At 47.3% G+C, this 22,413-nt stretch overlaps 1 protein-coding gene across 9 annotated transcripts in view; it reads right to left on the bottom strand.

Annotated features, from left to right (window-relative positions):
• Window positions 1-21,804, bottom strand: part of LOC116988793 (RNA-binding protein Musashi homolog 2-like) — a 181,781-nt gene extending 159,977 nt beyond the window's left edge. For 5 of the 9 annotated variants that reach the window (XM_033045700.1, XM_033045702.1, XM_033045705.1 and 2 more), the window contains exon 1: window positions 21,730-21,804. In XM_033045700.1, coding sequence (XP_032901591.1) covers window positions 21,730-21,766 — 37 coding nt within the window. In that variant the 5' untranslated portion in view covers window positions 21,767-21,804. The remainder of the gene's footprint in view (window positions 1-21,729) is intronic. The other 4 variants (XM_033045701.1, XM_033045704.1, XM_033045703.1 and 1 more) reach the window with 1 other exon arrangement.
• Window positions 21,805-22,413: the final 609 nt, after the last annotated feature.

Here is a 22,413-nt window from a genome sequence, read left to right as displayed (position 1 = left end):
GCTCCATTTTCCTCCCACAATCCAAATATGTACTTTGGTAACGTTATCCCTAATGTGTAGGATAGTACTAGTGTACGGGGTGATCGCTGGTCAGCGTGGACGTGGTGGGCTGAAGGGCCTGTTTACATGATGTACCTCTATAGTGAAGTACTAAAGAGTCTGCCTTCACCAGCCAAGATCTGCAACTCCCTCCATCTACATCTACTGCTTAAGAAGCTCCCGAAAGCCTGTCTCTTTGATCACCTCTGTTAAATTCTGTTTGATAATGCTGTGACCTCGGAGCACTTTAGTGTATTAAATGTGATGCATAAATGCAACTTGTTGTGGTTGTTGGAGGCCAGGTGTTGGTAAGGGCATCACAAGGACTTATCTAATAAAAAGGAACTGCAGATGCTGGTTTATATCAAAGATAGACACAAAATGCTGGAGTAACCCAGCGGGTCAGGAAGCATCTCTAGATCAAAAGGATTCGGTTCACCAGCCTTCTTCAGACTCATTGTATCTGTTGTTTCTATTTTAGAGAAACAGCATGGATAAAGGCCATTTGGCCCATCGAGTCCACGCAGCCCATCAACCTGTTCACACTGGATCTATGTTATGCCACTCTCTCATCCACTCCTTAAATATCAGGGGTAATCTCAGACCTGAAGAAGGGTTCTGACTCTTCTTCAGGCTAGTCGTGGGAAAGGGAAACAAAAGATATAGTCTGAAGAAGGGTCACTTATTCCTTCTCTCCAGAGATGCTGCCTGACCTGCTGAGTTACTCCAGGGTTTTTGTGTCCACCTTCAGAAGTGCTTGTTTTCTACTGAACACTTCTTTGTGGATCTCGAGATTTGATTGGAACCGCTGCAACATCCAGACAATTGAATTTAGCTGAAGGTGACATCTTTGACACGGAGTACTGCCCTGGGTCACCCAGCAGTGTGTGCAGGGGACTGGAGATTATGATACTGGGCACGTAATCTGGAGATTCGAGGTTCACCCTGTGTCTCACCCTGGCACTTTGGGAAGATGAATATAGCTTTAAAATAAATAAGAAATGAAATATTGGTTTCCCGTTAAATATAAAGCTCCAATGGTGTAGAAATGTCTTTGTGAAAAAAGCACGAGACATCTGTAAGAGATGTAAGAGGTGCTTGTTGAATTTGACACTTCATCATTGTTCCGTTTCGGGACATATGACAATTAAATACTCTTGGTTCTCGACTCTCGTGGCAGAGTACAGCATGGAAACAGGCCCTTTGATCTATCATGTCCATGTAGACTATCGAACACCCATCTACATTAATCTCTATTTAATTCTCCCCTCACGTTTCCATCAACCTATACCAGGTTCTATCACTCACCTACACACTAGGGGCAATTTACAATGGCCACTTAATTGACTATTTCGCGCATTTTTGAGATGTGAGTGGAATTTGGATCACTTGAGGGAAATAGATCGGGAATAGAACGGGTAGATGCACAGAAGCTCTTGCCCAGAGTAGGGGAATCGAGGACCAGAGGACATAACTTCAAAGTGAAGGGGAAAAGATTTAATAGGAATCTGAGGGGTAACTTTTTCCACACAAAGGGTGGTGGGTGTATGGAACAAGCTGCCAGAGGAGGTAGTTGGGGGTGGGACCATCCCAACATTTAGGAAACAGTTAGACAGGTACGTGGATAGGACAAGTTTGGAGGGATATGGACCAAACGCGGGCAGGTGGGCCTGGTTTAGCTGGGACATGTTGGCCGGTGTGGGCAAGTTGGGCTGAAGGGCCTGTTTTCACACTGTATCACTCTACGACTCTATGATGCCATCACAGGGAGAAATTTCAAACTCCACACAGATAGCACCGGAGGTCAGGATTGAATCTGGGTCACTGAAGCTGTGAGGCTTGTACCACCGTGCGGCCTTCACTTGGCCCATCATAGACTCCAGGTTCCTCAACGTAATAACTAGGCTGTGCAATAATGTACGACCTTGCCCTTATCATGTGTCTGCACACTGTGAATGGCTCGATTGTAATCATGTATTGTCTTTCCGCTGGCTGGTTAGCACGCAACAAAACCGAGTCACTGTACCTGGGGGACACGTGAAAATAGACTTAACTCATCTTCATTTGAGAGGTAGAACGAGGGAGGAGAGGCAGGTTCATGGCAGAATGACCCAGTGCAGAGGTAACTAAATGATGATAGGCTTCAGCAGAGCAGGGAGAGCTGGGGAAGGAGTGGAGATCAACACCCAGAGCTGGGAGTGCTCTCCGCTGGAGGTGAATCAATGAGCATCAGTTGATTGGAACAGGCTCAGCTGTGACATTACCTGATGACATTTGCTCGCTCTCACTGGACTTTTCATAAAGTTCAACGCAAAGCAGCAGGTCGAGGTTTATTATTGTCACATAAACCGAGGTAGAGTGAAAATACTTTGCTTAATTAGTTTAGTTTAGTTTATTGTCACGTGTACCAGGGTACAGTGAAATTTTTTGTTGCGAGCTAACCAGTCAGCGAAAAGACTAGACATGATTACAATCGAGCCGTTCACAGTGTACAGATACATGATAAGGGGAATAACATTTGGTGCAAGGTAAAGTCCAGTAAATTCTGATTAAAGATAGTCCGAGGGTCTCCAATGAGGGAGATAGTAGCTCAGGACCGCTCTCTAGTTGTTTTGCTTGTTCTCCAAACAGAACGGTACCAGCAGGCCTTGTTTCAGGTTAAGGATAGAGGACAAACGTGGGCAAAATGAATTGGCTTAGATGGGGCATCTTGGTTGGCATGGACAAGTTAGGATGAGTTGTTTCTGTGATGTGTGAATGTCCATCCATTGAGAGGTTGTACAGATGGAGTAAGACCCCTTTGTCACTCCTTGGAGTGAGGACCGTTCGCACTGAGCAAGGCCGCCAGCCAAGAGCAACACCTACCACCAATCCAGGATGCAGGTGACAATGGTAGAATGACACAACTCTGAGACGAGTGAATGGGAGGAGTGCAGATATCGCAGTGCTTTGTGGGAATGGAGGAGGTGAGAGAGATTAGCTGGAGCACACTGCTTACAGAGGGTGGGCGAGGAGGCAGATGCGTCCACAACGTTGAAGCAGTATCGGGGGTGCGAGCCTGATTCACCAAGGCACAGGAGGAAATGCAGCAAGTGTTGGTAAATGGGATTAGCATGGTCCGAATAGGCTTGATGGGCCGAACGGTCTGTTTCTGTGCTGTATTGCTTTCTAATCATTGAGATACACAGTGAATGCTAGGGCTTGCACAGTGAATGGTAGGAATCTAGGGACTGTTGTAGAGCAGAGGGATCTAGGAGTACAGGTACATAGTTCCTTGAAAGTGGCATCACTCGTAGATAGGGTGGTCAAGAAGACTTTCGGCACATTGGCCTTCATCAGTCAGAGTACTGAGTGTAGAAATTGGAAGGTCATGTTGCAGTTATATAAGACGTTGGTGAGGCCGCATTTAGAGTATTGAGTTCGGTTTTGGACATCCACATAGAAAAGATGTTGTCAAACTGAAAAGGGTGCGGAGAAGATTTACGAGGATGTTGCCAGGGCTCCATGGAGTGAGGGAAGGGGCAGGACTCCCTTCAGTCGGGAGTGAGGCTGCACTCGTACAGCAACCTGTCGCACTAGATTACAGGACGGAAGGACACTCCCCAGGGCCTGACAGCCACCGCATATCATTTACTGATTATCCTGACAGATATACGGACACCTGATCAAAATAAGTCCCAGCCATTCTCCAGCTGCAGGTGTTGGAGGAGAAAGTTTGACGCAGCTAATCAGTAATGCAAGTGTCTGGGCTAACCCTCAGGAGAAAGGAGCAAGTTGCAGGTAAACAAGAGACCGGTGACATTGGAAGATGGTGATTGCAAAGAAGTCTGCACTGAACTGTGCAATGATTAGTACAGGTGTCAGGAGTTACAGGGAGATGGCAGGAGAGTGGGGTTAGGAGGGAGAGATTGAATGGGGGGGTAGACTCGATGGGTCGAATGGTCTGTTTCCACGTTGTATGACTGTATCTCTAATACAACAAAAGATTCTGTAAATCCTCAGCTGATCAGGCAGCGTGTCTAGAGAATGTTGGAGTCCAACGTTTCCGATCAATGACCTTTGCAGAACTAGAACCTAGAACAGTACCGCACAGGGACAGGCCCTTTGGAACGTAATGTTTGTGTCATACATGATGCCAAGTTAAACTCATCTCCTCATCAGCCTGTACGTGATCCATATCCCTCTATTCCTTGCAATAGCATGAGCCTATCGAAAAGCCTCTTCTGCCAATGCAGTCCAGGCCCCTGCACATCTCCATTAGACTTTCCCCCTCCCACTTTATGGTTATGTCCTCTAGTGTTGGGCATCTCCACCCTGCATAAGAGGTTCTGACTGGTTTCCCTACCCATGCCTCTCATCATTTTTATACACTGGATGGTGGGTACATGGATTGAGCTGCCAGAGGAGGTAGCTGAGGCAGAAACTATAACGTTTAAGAGACATTTGGGTCATGGATAGGAAAGGTTTAGAGGGGCCAAATGCGTCATATAAATTTAATATTTCCCCTATTGTAGGGCAGTGTTAATGTGCGGGGATCGCTGGTTGGTGCGGACTCAGTGGGCCGAAGGGCCTGTTTCTGCGCTGTATCTCTTAAACTAAACTAAACCTCCTCTGCACCCTTTCCACTTTAAGCGGCCGAGGTCAGGATCGAACCCGGCCCTTATGAGATGGGCAGCTCGACTGGGCCCACACCGATTAGGGAGGGCATTCCAGGGCTTATGGTATCAATGGCGGAAAGCACAGCCGTGAAGAGTGAGGGAAGGTAACTGGAATCGTTTGGTCAGGCTGGAGAAAGAGGAGTGTCCAGGCCAGGCCTGCCCCCACCCCCCCCCAATTTGTGCCCTTGGTATCAGGGCAGCATTTGGGCAACGGCACAGGAGAACCAGAAAGAAACTCGCTCAAAGAAAAACGACAAGAAAATACCAAGACTGTCATTCTGCTCACGAACTGTCAAACTCAATCGCACTTATAAAAAAAAAAATCATATCATGACATGGTAATAACCATTTTAAAGAAGATTATGATAATAGACCGTTTATATTGTAACAAGTTTATTACCTATTTTATTAATATACGCACACAGAAATCTTGGCACTAGTAATTTTTTCTCTCCCTTTGTAGGAAGGGAGAACAAAACAGTGTGAGCTTTTCTGCAGAAACCATCACTTAATCGTCTGCTTCTGAGAACAAGTATTGTCAGGGTAATTAAAGTGAGACGAGGCCCACTGCAATGACTCTGTGCTGTGTTGTTCCTCTTATCTGCTAACTCTTCATTACAATAATATCGCTCACTCCCTCCCCCGCACTATTTGGACGTTCAATCAAAATGCAAATGGGAGGATATGCGGCAGGTGATGAAGCAGTCGGTTTCACCGCGCGCTTTGGAGGGAGTGGCCCACCCTCCCCTTGCCAACCGTGCCTTCCCAAACCATGTAGAGGTGACGGTTCCTCATGGGTTTGGCATGGTGGTTCAGTGCCCTTTCTGCTAATGGAGATGGTGATGGTCCCTCATCTGCCCTGGCCCTGTGGACCAGTGTCCCTCCTGTTAATGGGTTTCTCCTCAAGAGTGAAGGCCATATGGAGATGGAAGAGTTTGCACCTGTCAAATGGGGAACAGGACGCAGGGAAAGGAATTAAAATTGCATCCCAGCTGAGATTGCAGGCACGGGAAGAGGGGTGGTTCAGATACCTCCACCTGGATCTCACGTCATCTAGCAGAGAAGGCAATGTTTCTTCAAGGGCGAGAAAAGAGATGATCTCAATGGTTATTCCAATGGTGGAAGACATCAACATCGTCACCAGGCCAGGCCAACCCCTAAACCTCCGGCCCAGTGCCGCCAGGACAACGGGACTTTAAGGCCAAGCTAAGACTCTACGGACACAAAATGCTGGAGTAACTCAGCGGTGGAAGCAGCATCTCTGGAGAACATGGATAAGCAACGTTTCAGATCAAGACCCCTCAGGTCCTCCTCCTCCTCTCAATGGGAGTTCTGTCCATACATGATGTCTGCTGCTCTCCCACTCCACACCACATCTGCAGTTCTTTGTTTCTACATTAAGACTACATTTTTAAGGACTTTGAAACTTGAAGGATATAATACGATGCCAGAAACCTGGTGACGTTTGTACACTGCCTTGGTGTAATCTACTATTCACAGAGATTCAGCGTGGAAAAAGCCCCTTCGGCCCACTGAGTCCGCGCCGACAAGTGATCACCCCGTACACACGCGCTTTCCTACACACTAGGGATAATTTACGATTTTTTCTTATCAAAACCACTTAACCTACGAACCGGTACAACTTTCGAGTGTGGGAGGAAACCGGAGCTCCCGGAGAAAAAAACACGTGATGACAGGGAGAACGTACAAACTCCGTACAGACAGCACCCATAGTCAGGATCGAACCTGGGTCACTGGCGCTGCAAGGCAGCAACTCTACTGCTGCGCCACTGTGGAGCCCGCGTACACTCTTATGCTCATCCATAGTGAATTATTTACTGAATTGTATGCAAAAAATAAATTTCACCGAGCCTAGGTACATGTGACAGTAAAGAACTATTAAAATTTCTTGGATGCAAGGTAGCAATCCCAGATCTAAAGCACCAGCACTGACAAAACCTCTTGGCTTTTCCCAAAGTGCTAAATCTTTTGCTGCTTTCTGTTTATTTACGGGGTTAAAGAATACCCTAAGAGGTGATTCCCTCCCCAACCCCCTCTCTCCCCAACCTTGTCTGAACCCATGCTGATGATCAACGCTGGCTTTGCGACCTTCCCTCCGGCCCCTTCCCTCAGGGAGCTTCCCTGATCCCAGCATCAGCCGGTGATTTTCGCTAATTCATTATTTATCAAACCCATTTCCACACAGTGGCACTCGGCGGTAAAAGTCGCGCCAACAGCTGGCCTCACCTACCTGGCAGCAGCTGTTGTACGCTGGCCTGACAATTAGACCCCCCCCCCCCCCCCACAGCCCTGCGCGATCCCGGTCTATTTATACACCTGACTGGATCCCACTGGGGCTCAGGCAACAAACAGACCAAACCTTTGATTGTGCTGCTAACTGTCCCAATAATGAGATCTATCCCATCAATTTTTCAATCTCCATTTAGATACATATTTTCCTTCGTGCAAAGCCATCTCGATTCGGAGCCGCTCCAGTGCTTCTTGATGGGAGTCTGTGAAACAATATGTTGTAACAAGCAAAAACGGTGGATCTTGCAACAAGAGTGTGTGTGTGTGTGTGTGTGTGTGTGTGTGTGTGTGTGTGTGTGTGTGTGTGTGTGTGTGAGTGTGTGAGTGTGAGTGTGTGTGTGTGTGTGTGTGTGTGTACGCACGGATGTTTTGTGTGCGGGTGTTTTGTAAGTGCGTGTGTTTTGAGTGAGTGTGTGTGTGTGTGTGTGTGTGTGTGTGTGTGTGTGTGTGTGTGTGTGTGTGTGTGTGTGTGAGTGTGTGTGTGTGTGTGTGTGTGTGTGTGTGTGTGTGTGTGTGTGTGTGTGTGTACGCACGGATGTTTTGTGTGCGGGTGTTTTGTAAGTGCGTGTGTTTTGAGTGTGTGTGTGTGTGTGTGTGTGTGTGTGTGTGTGTGTGTGTGTGTGTGTGTGTGAGTGTGTGTGTGTGTGTGTGTGTGTGTGTGTGTGTGTGTGTGTGTGTGTGTGTGCGCGCACGTTTTGTGGGCATGTAAGTGTGGCAAGCATCTGTGTACAGATGTTTTGTGTGTGCATGTGTGTTTGTGTCTGCATGTATTGCGTGTTTTGTATGTGCTTCGTGTGTGTGTTTGCATTTTATGTGCATGTGCATTTTGTGTGTGTGTTGCATGCGTGTGTGCATGGATGTTTTGAGCACGCAAGTGTATATTGTGTGTGCGTGTATTTTGTGTGTGTGTGTGTGTGTGTGTGTGTGTATGTGTGCATGTGTGTGTTTTGTGTGCAAGCATGTAGAGTTAACCCATTGTTCAGTGAGAGGGTTGTCTCTTTATATTTCTTTGTAAGATATGGGCAAAACCAGCATCGATTGCCCCAAGTGTCTGTTTCAGAGGGTTACTGGAGTTGTGCATGGGCCAGACTGTGGAAGATACAGATTCTCTTCCCTGAAGGAAATCAGCAAACCAGGTGGAGTTTTACAGCAATCTGGTTGTTCTGTGGTCAACATTATGGATATAGCTTTTAATTCCAGATTCTTTTTAAATTAATCAAATTAATTTAAATTCCATACCAGTTATAGTCAGATTCAAGCGTTCATCCCCAGATCTACTGCCCAGGCCTTTGAACTGCTTGCAACGTTACCAACTAGATACACACCCACTGCTTGCTAGTTTATAGACTCTTAGAGGAAAGGCCTTTATCCAGTTACACCCATGGCCTGCTTTCTGATAAACCTACTCAATTAAATTATTCTCTTTCTCTCTGGACATCCCATCTTTCTGGGGGACCCCAGTCCCCTCAGCAATCAGGTCCATTCAATCCAAACCACAAGAAGGGTCTCAACCTGAAAAGTTGCGGCTCCATGTTCTCCAGAGATGCTGCCTGACCTGCCGAGTTACTCCAGCACTTTGTGTCCTTTTGTGTATTTAGCAGCATCTGCAATTCTTTGTTTCTACCTTCAATACCTGATCACATTAGCTGGAGCCAGAACTCCTGTTCGCTATGATCAGACTGTTGGGTTACAAGTTGCAAGCATGCCAGTGCAAGGGCAGCTGATTTCATCCCCTACAAAACATCCCCTACAAAACAAAGTATCTGCAACAGGGCCAGGTAAGCTCAGAAGCATCGATGGGGAAGGGAGGATTCTGTCGCTCTTTGGCCCATGTGTCCCCATGCCACAAGGTACATCTTGACCAGGAGAACCTGCATAGAACACTGCTTAGTGCTGAAGTAACTCAGCAGATCAGGCAGCATCCCTGGAGGATAGTAGCATCCCGACCCGAATCATTACCTATCCATGTCCAAGCAGATCACTATAGATGTTGCCCAAACCAGACGACTCTCTGTGCTGGTCCTAGAAGTAGATTTGTAATTATTCATTACAATCGTTCCAATTTTGTACCTCTGCTCCAACAGAAACGTTACACCCTTTATCCTGTATCAGTACAATGTGGATGGCTTGATTGTGATCTTTCCGCTGACGTTTCAGGTCGGGACCTTTCTGTTTTCCAGGGATGTTGCCTGACCCACTGAGTTACTCCAGCACTTTGCGTTCGAAGGATTCTAGCATCAGTGGTTCCTTGCTTCTTCCTGGTTCGATCCTGACTACTTGTGCTCCTCTGACTGGAGTTTGTACGATCTCCCAGGGACCGCATGGATTTCCTCCGGGTGCTCCGGTTTCCTCCCACATCCTGAAGACGTGCGGGTTTGTAGGTTAACTGGCCTCTGTAATCTGCCCCTAGTGTGTAGGGTGGTTGATTTGAAAGTGGGGCAGCATAGAAGCAATGTGAACGGGCGATCGATGGGTCGGCGTGGGCTCGGTGAGCGGCAGGGCCTGCTTCCACGCCGTATCTGTAAACTAAACTAAAGTTCCAAATAGCCACTGAATTGTGACCATTTCAGGGAGCAGGGCAATGTAGTGGATTGGAGCCACATTCAGGCAGGCAAGGAAACAATGGGAGCCTTCCTCTTCTGCGGCTCATCTGTGAACTGGATGGGTTTTTACAACAATCCAAGAACTTCATGGTCACTATGACTGCTACAAATCCAAATGTATATAATTGCTTGTGGTTAAATGCTGTTGGAGTTGAACTTGTTGCCAGCTCAGGCAAGCAGACATGCTGTCAGCAACCGCTGTGTTATTGTGCTCTTTACCTGACATCGGCAAAGTTACCTTTGAAACTGATTTTTTATTTATGATGCAGAAACGGGCCTTTTATTTCAGGTACAGAGAGTGTGCGAGAGTCCGAGGACAAGTGTCCACTGAGCTGTGACCCCAACGTGATCCACGGTCAGTGGACACGCGTCAGCCAGATGGACATGCTTCACCGCACAAGCCCAACACATGGCGATGGATGGGTGCCTCTGTGATTTACCACAGCTTTCCCATCAAGACCAAGGCCACATATCCAGTTAATTAAGGCAAAGTAATAATTAACCAGCTAGCCCGGTAGGAAAGAAGGGAGAAGGTCGGAGGTAGCGTACTTTTATAAGTTCTCGGAGCAGAATATCAGGCCATTCGGCCCATCAAGTCTACTCCGCCATTCAGTCATGGCTGATCTACCTGTCCCTCTCAACCCCATTTTCCTGCCTTCTCCCCATAACCTCCGACACCCGTGCTAATCAAGTATCTGCCAATCTCCAACTTAAAAATATCCTCCAAGTGCAGCCTGACTCAGCTCAGAACAATTGGGTGCAGTTCTGGTCATCCCATTACAGAAACGAGGAGCGGGCTTTGGAGAGGGTGCAGAAGAGGTTGACGGGAGTGCCGCCTGGATTACAAGGAGAACCATGGAGTCATACAGCATGGAAACAGGTCCTTCAGCCCAACTTGTCCATGCTGACCAAGACATCCCCAATACGCTAGTCCCACGTGCCAGTGTTCGGCCCATATCCCACTAAACCTTTCCTATCCATGTGCGTCCAGATGTTTTTAAATGTTGTTATAATACTAGGAGGTTGGACCAACCTGGATTGCTTTCTCTAGTATTGCCGGAGGTTGAGGAGAGACCTGATAGTAGATGTATAAAAATGCATGAGGCATAGATAAACTCATCTCATCTCGACAATACACAGACCCTCCTTTGAAAGGGGCTGAACTCACTCCTGGAATTTCACACAAACAACGTCGTGGAACAAATGCCAAGTTGAGAGACACGCCAACATTGCTAGTCTTTGCCAAAAACACTCCCTAGGATCGAACGAACAGGGGCGGCACAGTAGTGCAGTGGTAGTGTTGCTGCCTTACAGCACCAGAGTTCGAACGTTACTATGGATACTGTCTGTACGTAGTTTGCGCGTTTTCCCTCTGACCGCGTGGGTTTCCTCCGGGTGCTCCGGTTTCCTCCCACATCCCAAAGGCGTGCAGGTTTCTAGGTCAATTGACATCTGTAAATTGCCCCTAATGTGGAGGATAGAACTAGTGTATGGGTGATCATTGGTTGACATGGACTCGGTGGGCTGAAGGGCCCGTTTCCACGCTGTATCTCAAAGATGAAAAACTAACGTTGTCCGGAGCCTCTCCGATTAAGTCAGAGGCGTTCATTTTGCAGGAAGCACCAGACTCCCAAAGCAGAGCTATGATGGGCCTCAAAACATGGTCATGTAAGTGGGAGAAATTCTCTCCATTGATCAAACGTTACATGGCATTGCGCAGTACAATGGGAGATAATCATGTATTTCAACTATTTACGATTTGCAACTGTTTGCAGAACACTCTTCAAACAAATACCTTTGATTTCATCCTGGAACGCAGCTGAATTCCCTTTCATACAGTTAAATAGGCAATGCAGGAACCATGTTATTGACCTGAGCAGGCATCTCCGCTTCTTGCCATTCAATTAGAGTGTGGCTCAGCTATATCGCAGCTTCACAGCTCTGTGACCATTCAAACTCTTGCCCGATATGAATCTTTCAATTTCAACTCTGAAATTTTCATCCACTCCCGGGCAGTTTTGATGTAATGGGTCGGTGATGGTAGGGGGGAGCAGGACAGAGCTCCAGACTTCTACTACCTTTCTTGTAAAGAAATGTGACGAACATTGAATTCTCCAATTTTAGATCACCTCTAACTAACCCCCCTCACAACACCCCCTTTCTCTCCCACCCCCCCCCCCCCCCCCCCTTCTCCTCCTCCTCCTCCTCCTCCCCTCTACCCCACCAGCTCATACAGGCGGGCGGGAGGCAGTGCAGTGGATATGGGAGGATGCCTATGTGGTAATTAGTCGGTTAACTGGACACCCCGTGTGTGTGGGTGAGTGATAGAATCAGTATTTGTACATCTATAAAAACGGGGTAGTATTAGTGTCATTAGTGTAGGAAGGGGCTGCAGATGCTGGTTTAAACCGAAGATAGACACAAAACACTGGAGTAACTCAGCGGGACAGGCAGCATCTCTGGAGAGAAGGAATTGGTGACGTTTCGGGTGGAACAGCGGACACAGTAGATGAGGTGCAAGTGAACCTCTGCCTCATCGGAAAAGACTGTCGGGGTCCTTGGACAGAGTCGAGGGGGGAGGTATAGGGACAGGTGTTGCATCTCCTGCCGTTGCTGGGGAAAGTACCTGGGGAGGAGATGGTTTGGGTGGGAAGGGACAAGTTAACCAGGGAGTTGCGGAGGGAACGGTCTTACTCTTTGCGGAAAGGGGTAGAGATGGGAAGATGCAGCTAGTGGTGGGATCCCGTTGGAGATGGCGAAAATGTCAGAGGATTATATGCTGTATGCGACGGCTGATGGGGTGGAAGGTGAGGACAAGGGGAACTCTGTCCTGTTGCCACTGGGGGGAGGGGGAGCAAGGGCAGAGCTGCGGGATATCGAGGAGACCCTAGCGAGGGCCTCATCTACGATGGAAGAGAGGAACCCCTGTGCCCTAAAGAATGAGGACATCTCAGATGTCCTGGTATGAAACACCTCAATGTGGGCGTAGATGTAGCATAGACGGAGGAATTGGGAGTAGGGGATAGAGTCTTTGCAGGAAGGCGGGCGGGAGGAAGTGTAGTCCAGATAGCTGTGGGAGTCAGTAGGTTTATAATTGATGTCAGTCGATATAGAGGGATATCACGGGGAGAACGTACAAACTCTGTACATAAAGCATTCATAGTTAGGATCGAACCCGGGTGCCTGGCGCTTTAAGGCAGTAACTCTATCGCTGCCCTAGAAACGGAAACTGCCTTGTAGACCTTGATTGTAGAACCAGTGTAAATGGGTGTTTGATGGGTGGGGGGGGGGGGGGGGCACTCAGTGGGAGGAAGGACCCTTTCCACCCTGTATGACTCTACAACCCATGAAAATGGATGAGGCTACTACCCACAGTGCTGGACACACGCAGTGCCGCTCAGGAAACAGACGGTCATATTCAGAAGGGAAATGGATAATCATTTGAAAGAAAAACATATTATAGGGCTCGCGGGAGGAGCCAGGGGGAATGGAACTAATCAGAGAGTCCATCAAACAGTGGGCATAAGCACAAAGGGCCAAATGGAACTGAACTGTTTGATGTAGAGAAGAATGTAAAGAATACTGATGTCCACACATTGTCCACGTGCAGTCACTAAAATGCTGCGCATTTATCAGCATTGACCCAGGGGACGTTAGCCAGCCCTCTGAACCAAGCCCTCATTGCCACAGAAAGCACACACATCAGTGACGTCACCCACATCAACACCTCGCCTTTTGTACAATGGCTAAAGGGGACAAAAGAAAGCAGAGTGTTATGGCAACAATGGAGCGGGGTCAAACAAACAGGGAGGCGCAACGGCGCTGAAAGACGGCCACTGAATGGGAACCATTGTGTCTGAAAAAAAGTGCTGCTGTGAGCTGGGTTATACCATTACAAGCAAACACCAGATAATCTGTGGAATCATTTCTGCGTGTAACGGGAAGAAAGTCTGAAGCTCCCTGCAATAAATGCTAACTGCTGCACAATCGATAGGTATGTTCAAATCAGTGCTCATAAGTTTGAGGAGCAAGATTAGGCCATTCGGCCCATTAAGTCTATTCCACCATTCAATCATGGCTGATCTATTCTTCTCAGAAATGGGGCCCAAAACGGCTCATAGATTGCTCACAGCCTCGCACCCCTCTTCATGCCCCTCCACACCCGTTGTAAACCACCTGGGTTACTCAGGAAAGCATTGTATCCACCTATCACTTGCCAGGCTTTGTCCCACCCCACCTGTCCCACCCTGACTCAATCAGACTGAAGAACTTTCTGCTGTACCTCGGGACACGTGACAATAAACTAAGCTCAAACTCAAAGAAGGGCCCCGACACGAAACATCGCCAGTCCATATCCTCCAGAGATGCCACCTGACCCACTGAGTGACTCCAGCACTTTGTGTTTTTTTTAAAACCAGCATCTGTGAAAAGCCATCTCAAAGGACAAAAGCAACATATTTCCTTCTCCCAGCGCCATGTGATTGAAAAAGGTTTTTATTTTAAATGGCAATCCGCTGGCTTTATGGTCACCCCTAACAAGGAATGATTTTCTAATTACTGACTTTATTTAATTAACCCATTTTAAATTCCCCTTGTGGGATACGAACTTATATCTCCAAACCAAACGTCCACCCTTCCAGATTTACGAGCAAAATAAAATAACAACGCCGGCTGCACCCCTGTCAGACTAAACCTTGTGTGGTCTTTCTCTTATAGTGAGTAGTTTATATATGGGGAATGTGATGGGTGAGAGTGAGGGGTGGGGAAGAAGACCATAAGATATAGGAGCGGAATTAGGCCATTCGGCCCATCAAGGCTGCTCCACCATTCGATCATGGCTGATCTATTTTTCACTCTCAACCCTATTCTCCTGCCCTCTCCCCATAACTTTTGATATCTTTACTCATCAAGAAAGGGACTTGGGAGTAAGGATTCAGAAATAATTAATTTGCAAGTTAAATCGGTAGTAAGGAAAGCAAATGCAATGTTAGCATTTATTTTGAGAGGGCTAGAGAATAAAAACAGGGATGTAATGCTAAGGCTTTATAAGGCACTGGTCAGACCACGTTTGGAGTATTGTGAACAGTTTTGGGCCACATATGTGAGTGTTGGAGAGGGCCCAGAGGAGGTTTATGTCAGGGATGAATCGGCTAACAAATGATGAGGGTTTGACGGCGCTGGAATTTAAAAGAATGAGGGGGGATCTCATTGAAACTTACCGAATAGTGAAAGGCCTGCATAGAGTGGATGTGGAAAGGACGTTACTATTAATGGGAGAGGCTAGGACCAGGGGGCATAGTCTCAGAATAAAAGGACGTACCTTTAGAAAGGAGATAAGGAGGAATTTCTTTAGTCAGAGGATGGAATCTGTGGGAGTCATTGCCACAGACAGCTTGGGTAATTTTAAGATGGAGATCGACACATACTCGATTGGTAAGAGTGTCAGGGGAGAAGCTAGGAGAGTGGGGTTGAGAAGATCAGCCAAGATCGAATGGTGAAGTAGACTAGATGGGCCGAATAGCCTACATCTGCTCGTGTGACTTCTGAAGACCAGCATGCTGCTCAGATTGAGGAGGGGATGTCACAAGAATGCACATGAGGCACCATGCAGAGTATCGTTGAGTCACTTCAAGCCACAGGAGAGGATTCTGAGTTACATCTTCAGGGGGAAAATATCTAAAAATTAAACTTGACACACAGGCTTAAAAAACCCCTCACTTTGAAATGTACGGTTCTATTTGGTGGACATGGATCCACGACAAATAACAGTATTCTTTTAAGCAGACAAAGCGGCAGCAATGCTAAATTTAGCTCCAAGAAATCTGTTCTGAAGCAGTGAATAATGGCAGACAAACATTTCAGCAAACATGTAATTTGACAGAAACAGCTTTGCATCTTCTGGGCCCACTGTTCTATTTAATTCGTAACTTTATATTCAATAGCAATAAAGTACATTTTCATTTATGTTAAAAAATGAATCTATTATCATCTCCCCAGCATGTTGAAAGCGAGTGTTTTTGCCAGATATATTAAAATGATTTCTGCCAATTCTTTCATCCTGAGCTGCCTGACTATCTAAAAATAAACTTATATTATTTAAATGCAAAACAATTGCTCATCTACATTTCGATCATCTGCAGTGTCAGTCCTGGTTTGTAGATGGGCTGTCCGCTGTCACTGGACGAACATAGATCTATCTATCTGTGCCTGCTCTACAGTCGGAAGCAAATGGTGTGCTACAAAGCTGAGAACTACATGCTTCTTCCCCTTTGCTCCAGCTATTGTACTAGATTGTATTTAGAAAAAAAGGAACTGCAGATGCTGGTTAATACCAAAGATAGACACCACATGCTGGAGTAACTCAGCGGATCAGGCAGCATCTCTGGAGAACATGGAGCGGTGACGTGTGTGTTGGAAGGAACCGCAGATGCTGGTTTGTATCAACAAATAAGACACAAAGTGCTGGAGTAACTCGGGCAGGTCAGGCAGCATCTCTGGAGAAAAAGGATGGGTGGGGCTTCGGGTCGGGTCCCTTCTCCAGGCTCATAGTATTTGGTGTTTTCGTTTTAGATACAGCATGGATAAAGGCCCATCGGCCCAGCGAGTCCATGCCGACCTGTTCACACTAGGTCTATGTAATCACACTTTCTCATCCACTCCCAAAATATTAGGAGCTATTTCAGGGAGGCCAATTAACCTACAAACCCACACGATGTTGGAATAGAGCATAGAGCAGTACAGCACAGGAACAGGCCCTTCGGCCCACACCGACCAGCGATCCCCGCATATTAACACTATCCTACACACACTAGGGACAATTCACCTTTATACCAGACCAATGAACCTACAAACTTGTACGTCTTTGGAGTGTGGGAGGAAACCAAAGATCTCGGAGAAAACCCACGCAGGTCACAGGGAGAAGGTACAAACCCCGTACAGACAGCACCCGCAGTCAGGATTGAACCTGGGTCTCTGGCGCTGTAAGGCAGCATCTCTACCACTGCGCCACCGTGCCCGCCCACAGGAAGCCCAAAATGGATGAGTTTCCGCAGATCACCAGCATTCCCTGTGCGGTCGTATCCCGGGCAGTAAATTCAGAAACTGAACGACTTACATAACGTGTTATATAGTCTAGATTTACACACATAGTTATAACACCACATTTAAAATCCACATCAGGTGTACTAAGACAACGTTATTAAAGACTGATAGTGTCTGTCACCATAATACATCTGCTCAATCTCAAGGGATTGTGAGAGGAGATCTTCCACTGTACAATCTGCAACAAGTGGTGAGCTTCACAGACCAACTGGGCAGACAAGTTCTGCCTCCAGTCTTTAGTGCATGTATACCATCGATTTTCTGGCACCCTTGGTTCCAGAGCCTTGCCGGATTATCCATTTTGCTGGAAACAGCAGAGGTTGCGTAATAATAATTCACCGATACACCTCTCACCCACTAATTATACCCCCCACCCCCGTGTCTCGAAGGCACCATGAACTGCTAGAAACTTAACGAATTAACAATTAACAAAGCAGTAAACAATTAGCTCTTGCAGGACGGAGGCACACATCACAAAAGAGCGTGGACCACACGCAATGCTCTCGGGATTCTGTCCGGGTTAGAGGTGCCAGAAAATCGGTGGTGTAGCAGTTATCATAGATGAATGGAACTTAGCTCTGAAACCTCCATCGAATGAAACAATTATCTCCAGCTCTGCCCTGTCAAAACCCTGCCTTCATGGATCATACTCCTAAGCCTTCCCTTTTATTGTTTGTTTTAGTTCAGTTTAGAGATGCAGCATGGAAACAGGCCCTTCGGCCCACCGAGTGCCTGCTGACCATCGATCACCCGTTCACACTGGTTCTATGTTATCCAAATTTCTCATCCACTCCCCGCACACAATTTTACAGAGGCCGACTAATCTATAAACCTGCACGTCTTTAGGATCTGGGAGGAAATGCACGTGGTCACAGGGAGAACGTGCAAACTCCACACAGACAGCACCCGAGGATGGGATCGAATCAGTTTCTCTGGCGCAGCGAGGTAGCAGCTGTGCCGTCCGCTCTCACATTTATTCATCCACTCCCCCTTTCAATCATGGCTGATCTATCTTTCCATCGCAATCCCAATCTCTGCCTTCTCCCCATAACCCCTGACACCCGTACCAATCACAAATCTCTTAATCTCTGCCATAAAAATATTCATTGACGGCCTCCACAGCGTCTGTGGCAATGAATTCCACAGATTCACCACCCTCTGCCAAATGGAATTCCTTCTAATCTCCTTTCTAAAGGTACGTTCTTTTATTTTGAGGCTGTGGCCTCTGATCCTAGACTCTCCCACGAGTGGAAACATCCTCTCCACATCCACTCTATCCTCTAGTGGTCACAGCTCAAAGTCCTCCTTGTTTTCCCTTGTAGCTCGGAACCTGTGCATGGTCGAGGTTCAACACTGACACCAGGTGCACTCTCCATGCCAGTTTATTTGTTGACTCTGGGATTGGAAAGGTTTGAGATGACAATTCTTTCTCATCAACACTCTCAGTTCACTCGCTCTCTTAACTCTTCTGGCTGTTCAGGATGTTGGGCTCACACACACTGCTGTGGGTTTTGTGGAGTTAAGAGTGGACACAAATCTATACACCACATCTATTACCGCTAAATCATGCTCCCGGTGCTCAAAGCCTTTGCATAAACCATATTTAATAACAGCATGCTGATTACAGCCTGCGCTTAAAGTCAGCTTTTCCTTTGTAAAGAGGATATCAAAATTATTTCAGTCTGTTCCGCTTTCGTGCTATCAAACGTATTCTAAAAATAAATGATATTGTTTAAATGCAAAACAATCTCTAATCTACATTTCAATCAGATGAGTTGTCAGCCCTGCTTTCTAACATGCTGTTTCTGTTGCCGACTCCTCTGAGATCCATTTTAGAACGAGTAGAGCAAATTAAAGTATTTTACAAATATGGCTCCAAATGTCAGTCTTGGTCCCTGTCACATTTCTCGTGTGTCATTTTGTAGCATATGCTCGCGGCAAACTCCGGCACTGAGATCTGCTCGCAATGGTAGCTGTCGAGTCCCCATCAACTGCAGACTGGAGGGCAACCTAACAACAGAGTTGTGACTGTGCTAAACACAACCCCCCAGTACAAAAGCTAAATTGTGCAGGAGCGAAACACTAGTTTAGTTTAGTTACCGTACGTTTAGAGAGACAGCGCGGAAACTGGCCCTTCGGCCCACCGGGTCTGTGCCGACCAGTGATCCCCTCACACTAACACTATCCTACACACACTGGGGACAATTTACAATTATACCAAGCCAATTAACCTACAAACCTGTATGTCTTTGGAGTGTGGGAGGAAACCGGAGATCCTGGAGAAATCCCACGCAGGTCACAGGGAGAACGGACAAACTCCGTACAGACAGCACCTGTAGTCAGGATCAAACCCGGGTCTCTGCCGCTGTAAGGCTGCACCACCGTGCCGCCCACTAAATAGCCACTGCAGGCCTTCGGCCTTGGTCCACTTGCTCAGAAGCTCATGAGTTCCAGTTGTAATCAGCTCCCAAAGGTCTGCTCTGTTTTTATCTCTACTTCGACTCCTATTTCCCCCACTTTTGCTCCATGTTCCTCGATATCCCTTATCCAATGGTAGCCGTACATTTGATTATTTTTGCATTAAACACGGTTCAGAAGCAGGCGTCGAACATGCATGGCACGTCTGCTCTGCCTTTCATAGGATCCTCTAACCCCCTAACTCAATCTTCTTGTCGGCACAGTTGGGAGAGCTGCTGCCTCACACCCACCAGAGACCCGGGTTGATCCTGCCTTCAGGTGCTGGCTGTGTGGAGTTTGCACGGTCTCCCTGTGACCGCCTGGCTTTCCTCTGGGTGCACCAGTTTCCACCCACATCCCAAAGACGTGCGTAGTTTAATTGGCCTCTGTAAATTGTCCCTAATAGGTAGGGAGTGGATGAGAAAGTACGATAACATAGAACTAATGTGATAGTCGGCGTGGACTCGGTGGACTGAACGTCCCATTTCTACGTTGTGTCTCTAAACTAAACTAAACTAATCACACATGCCTAAATCTTGCTCAATCGCAATCATACTCGTTGATAATCTATCAACAGCTCACTGAAGCCAGAGAATGCCAAAGGGGAACCTTTGAAAATAATGCAGCTATATTTTTTTGAAAAGCTTTTCACTCAAGATGTCCTGACCAAGAAAGATTCTGAAGAACCAAATGAACTCAGATGATAGCACCCCGACACTTCACTTCCAATGATAAAACACTCTTTGACAAGAACTCAAATCCAGCGTGCTCCTCTGCACTTCACAAAGCGAGGCATGTAGCAGCAGCAGTTTAGTTTTAGTTTTAGAGATGCCGTAGGGAATGTATATAAAATGATGCGGCATAGATAGTATATGAAATGATGAGAGGCATAGACAATATATAAAATGATCAGAGACATAGATAGGGTAGATAGTCAGTACTTTATTCCCCAAGGTGGAAATGCCCAATACTAGAGGGCATAGCTGTATGGTGAGAGGGGGAAAGCTTCTTGGAGAAATGCAGGAAAAGAGGGTGGTAGGGACCTGGAATGCATTGGTGGAGGCAGATAATGTCAAGAGGTTTAACAAGCTTTTATATAGGCACATCGGTTTGCAGAAAATTTAGATACCTGGATCACCTGCAGGCAGATGAGAGCAGTTCAGCTGGGCACAAATTGCGGGCCGAAGGGCATGATCCTGTGTTGTGCTGATCAATATTCAATACTCTATAAACAGGTCCTTCGGCCCACTGAGTCCACGCCAACCACTGATCACCCATTCACACTAGTTGTACATTATCCCATTTTCACATTCACTCCCTGTACACTAGGAGCAACTTATAGAGAGCCAATTAACCAACAACGCCGCACGTCTTTGGGATGTGTGAGGACACCAATGCGGCCTATAGGGAGAACATGCAAACACTGCACTGACAGCAACCTAAGGTCAGGATGGAACCTGGGTCTCAGGCGCTGGGAAAGAAAAGGTTGAGGAGCAGGGTGTAGGATGATGGCAGCTCTCCCCACTGACCATACTGCACAACCTCCTCCCTCACACACACTCAGCAGCACTTTATTCAGTGCAGCCATGCAGCCTCTCTGGCCAAGTGTAATCAACTTTAGACTTTAGAGATACAGCATGGAAACAGGCCCTTCGGCCCACCGAGTCCACTTCAACCAGCGATCACCCCGTACACTAACAAGGGGCAATTTTACAATTTACTGAAGCCAATTAACCTACAAATCTGTACGTTTTTGGAGTGTGGGAGGAAACCGGAACACCCGGAGAAAACCTATGCGATGGCAAGGACATACAGACAGCACCCGCAGTCAGGATGGAAGCTGGGTCTCTGGCGCTGTAAGGCAGCAACTCTACCGCTGCGCCACCGTGCCGTCCTGTAATAGCAGGGCATGAAGCCCTTGAGCAACAGTTCCATGGTTAAAATGGCCAATGATATCACTGAAGAGTGCAGTGGAAGAGGCGGTGTACAGACCGGTGAACGAACCTGTGCTTAACTGCAGGAGACACACAACACTAAGCGAATCGAGAGAATTCAACGCAACCAACATGAATAGACCATCAGTGTTGCAAAATACAAGGCATCTGGATCCTGGTTCAGATGGGATTCGGCAGTTTCAACATGACAGCAGTAATAATGCCTCCGATGAGTAGGAACATGAGCCGTGTTTCTTATGGGAACTTTTAATGCATCAGATTATTTGAATGGTATTGTCAGATGGCAGCTTACATAATCAGTCAATGTTCCATATTGCCTCTGCCAGGGGCTCATTTGAACCCACCCCGCTGAGTTACTCCAGCTTTTTGCGCGATCTTCGGTACCAATTGCCCCAAGATGGTGCCCGAGCCAAGGCGACTCTCTGCGCGCTTGTCCCAGAAGTGGATCCGCAAGCACGCATTACTAACTAGATCCTTGCCATAGAAACGATAGATACGTTGGCACCCCCCGCCCCGCCCCCCCCAACTTCCCATTAGATTGAAGGCTGCAGCAGTAGTGGGCGTGGGCACGCCCTGACCAAGGGTGGTACTGAAGATCTCACTTACCTCTATGCCTGTTTGTTGTCTTGTCAAACATCAGCATGGCATCCTCTACCTGCAACACATGAAGGAGGTCAGGTTAGATTTAGACTTAGAAACAAGCAACTGCAGATGCTGGTAAATACACAAAGTGTTACAGTAAGTCAGGCTTTAGGCTTTAGAGATACAGCACAGAAACAGGCCCTTCGGCCCACTGAGCCCGTGCCGACCAGTGGACATCCCGTACACTAGCACCATCCTACAAATTAGGGACCATTTACAAGTTATACTGAAGCCAATAAACCTGCAACCCTCAAAGTCTTTGGAGCGAGGGAGGAAACCAGAGAACCACAGCAGCTCTACTGCTGCACCACCATGCCGTCCCTCTGGTAGGAAGAGCTTCGAGTGATGTTTCCGGTCGAGTCTGAAGGGTCCCGACCCGAAACACCGCTGCCTATCCATGTTCTCCAGAGATGCTGCCTTATGCCCCTGTCCCACTTAGGAAACCTGGACGGAAACCTCTGGAGACTTTGCGCCCCCGCCCAAGGTTTCCGTGCGGTTCCTGGAGGTTGCAGGTGGTTGCCGGAGGTTGCATGTAGTGGAAGCAGGTAGGGAGACTGACAAAAACCTCCGTGAACCGCACGGAAACCTTGGGTGGGGCGCAAAGTCTCCAGAGGTTTCCGTTCAGGTTTCCTATGTGGGACAGGGGCA

This window comes from Amblyraja radiata, chromosome 28, assembly GCF_010909765.2.
Source record: "Amblyraja radiata isolate CabotCenter1 chromosome 28, sAmbRad1.1.pri, whole genome shotgun sequence".
NCBI classification, from domain to species: domain Eukaryota; kingdom Metazoa; phylum Chordata; class Chondrichthyes; order Rajiformes; family Rajidae; genus Amblyraja; species Amblyraja radiata.
Note: the sequence above shows the minus strand (reverse complement) of the source record. Positions and strands in the feature narration are given on the sequence as shown.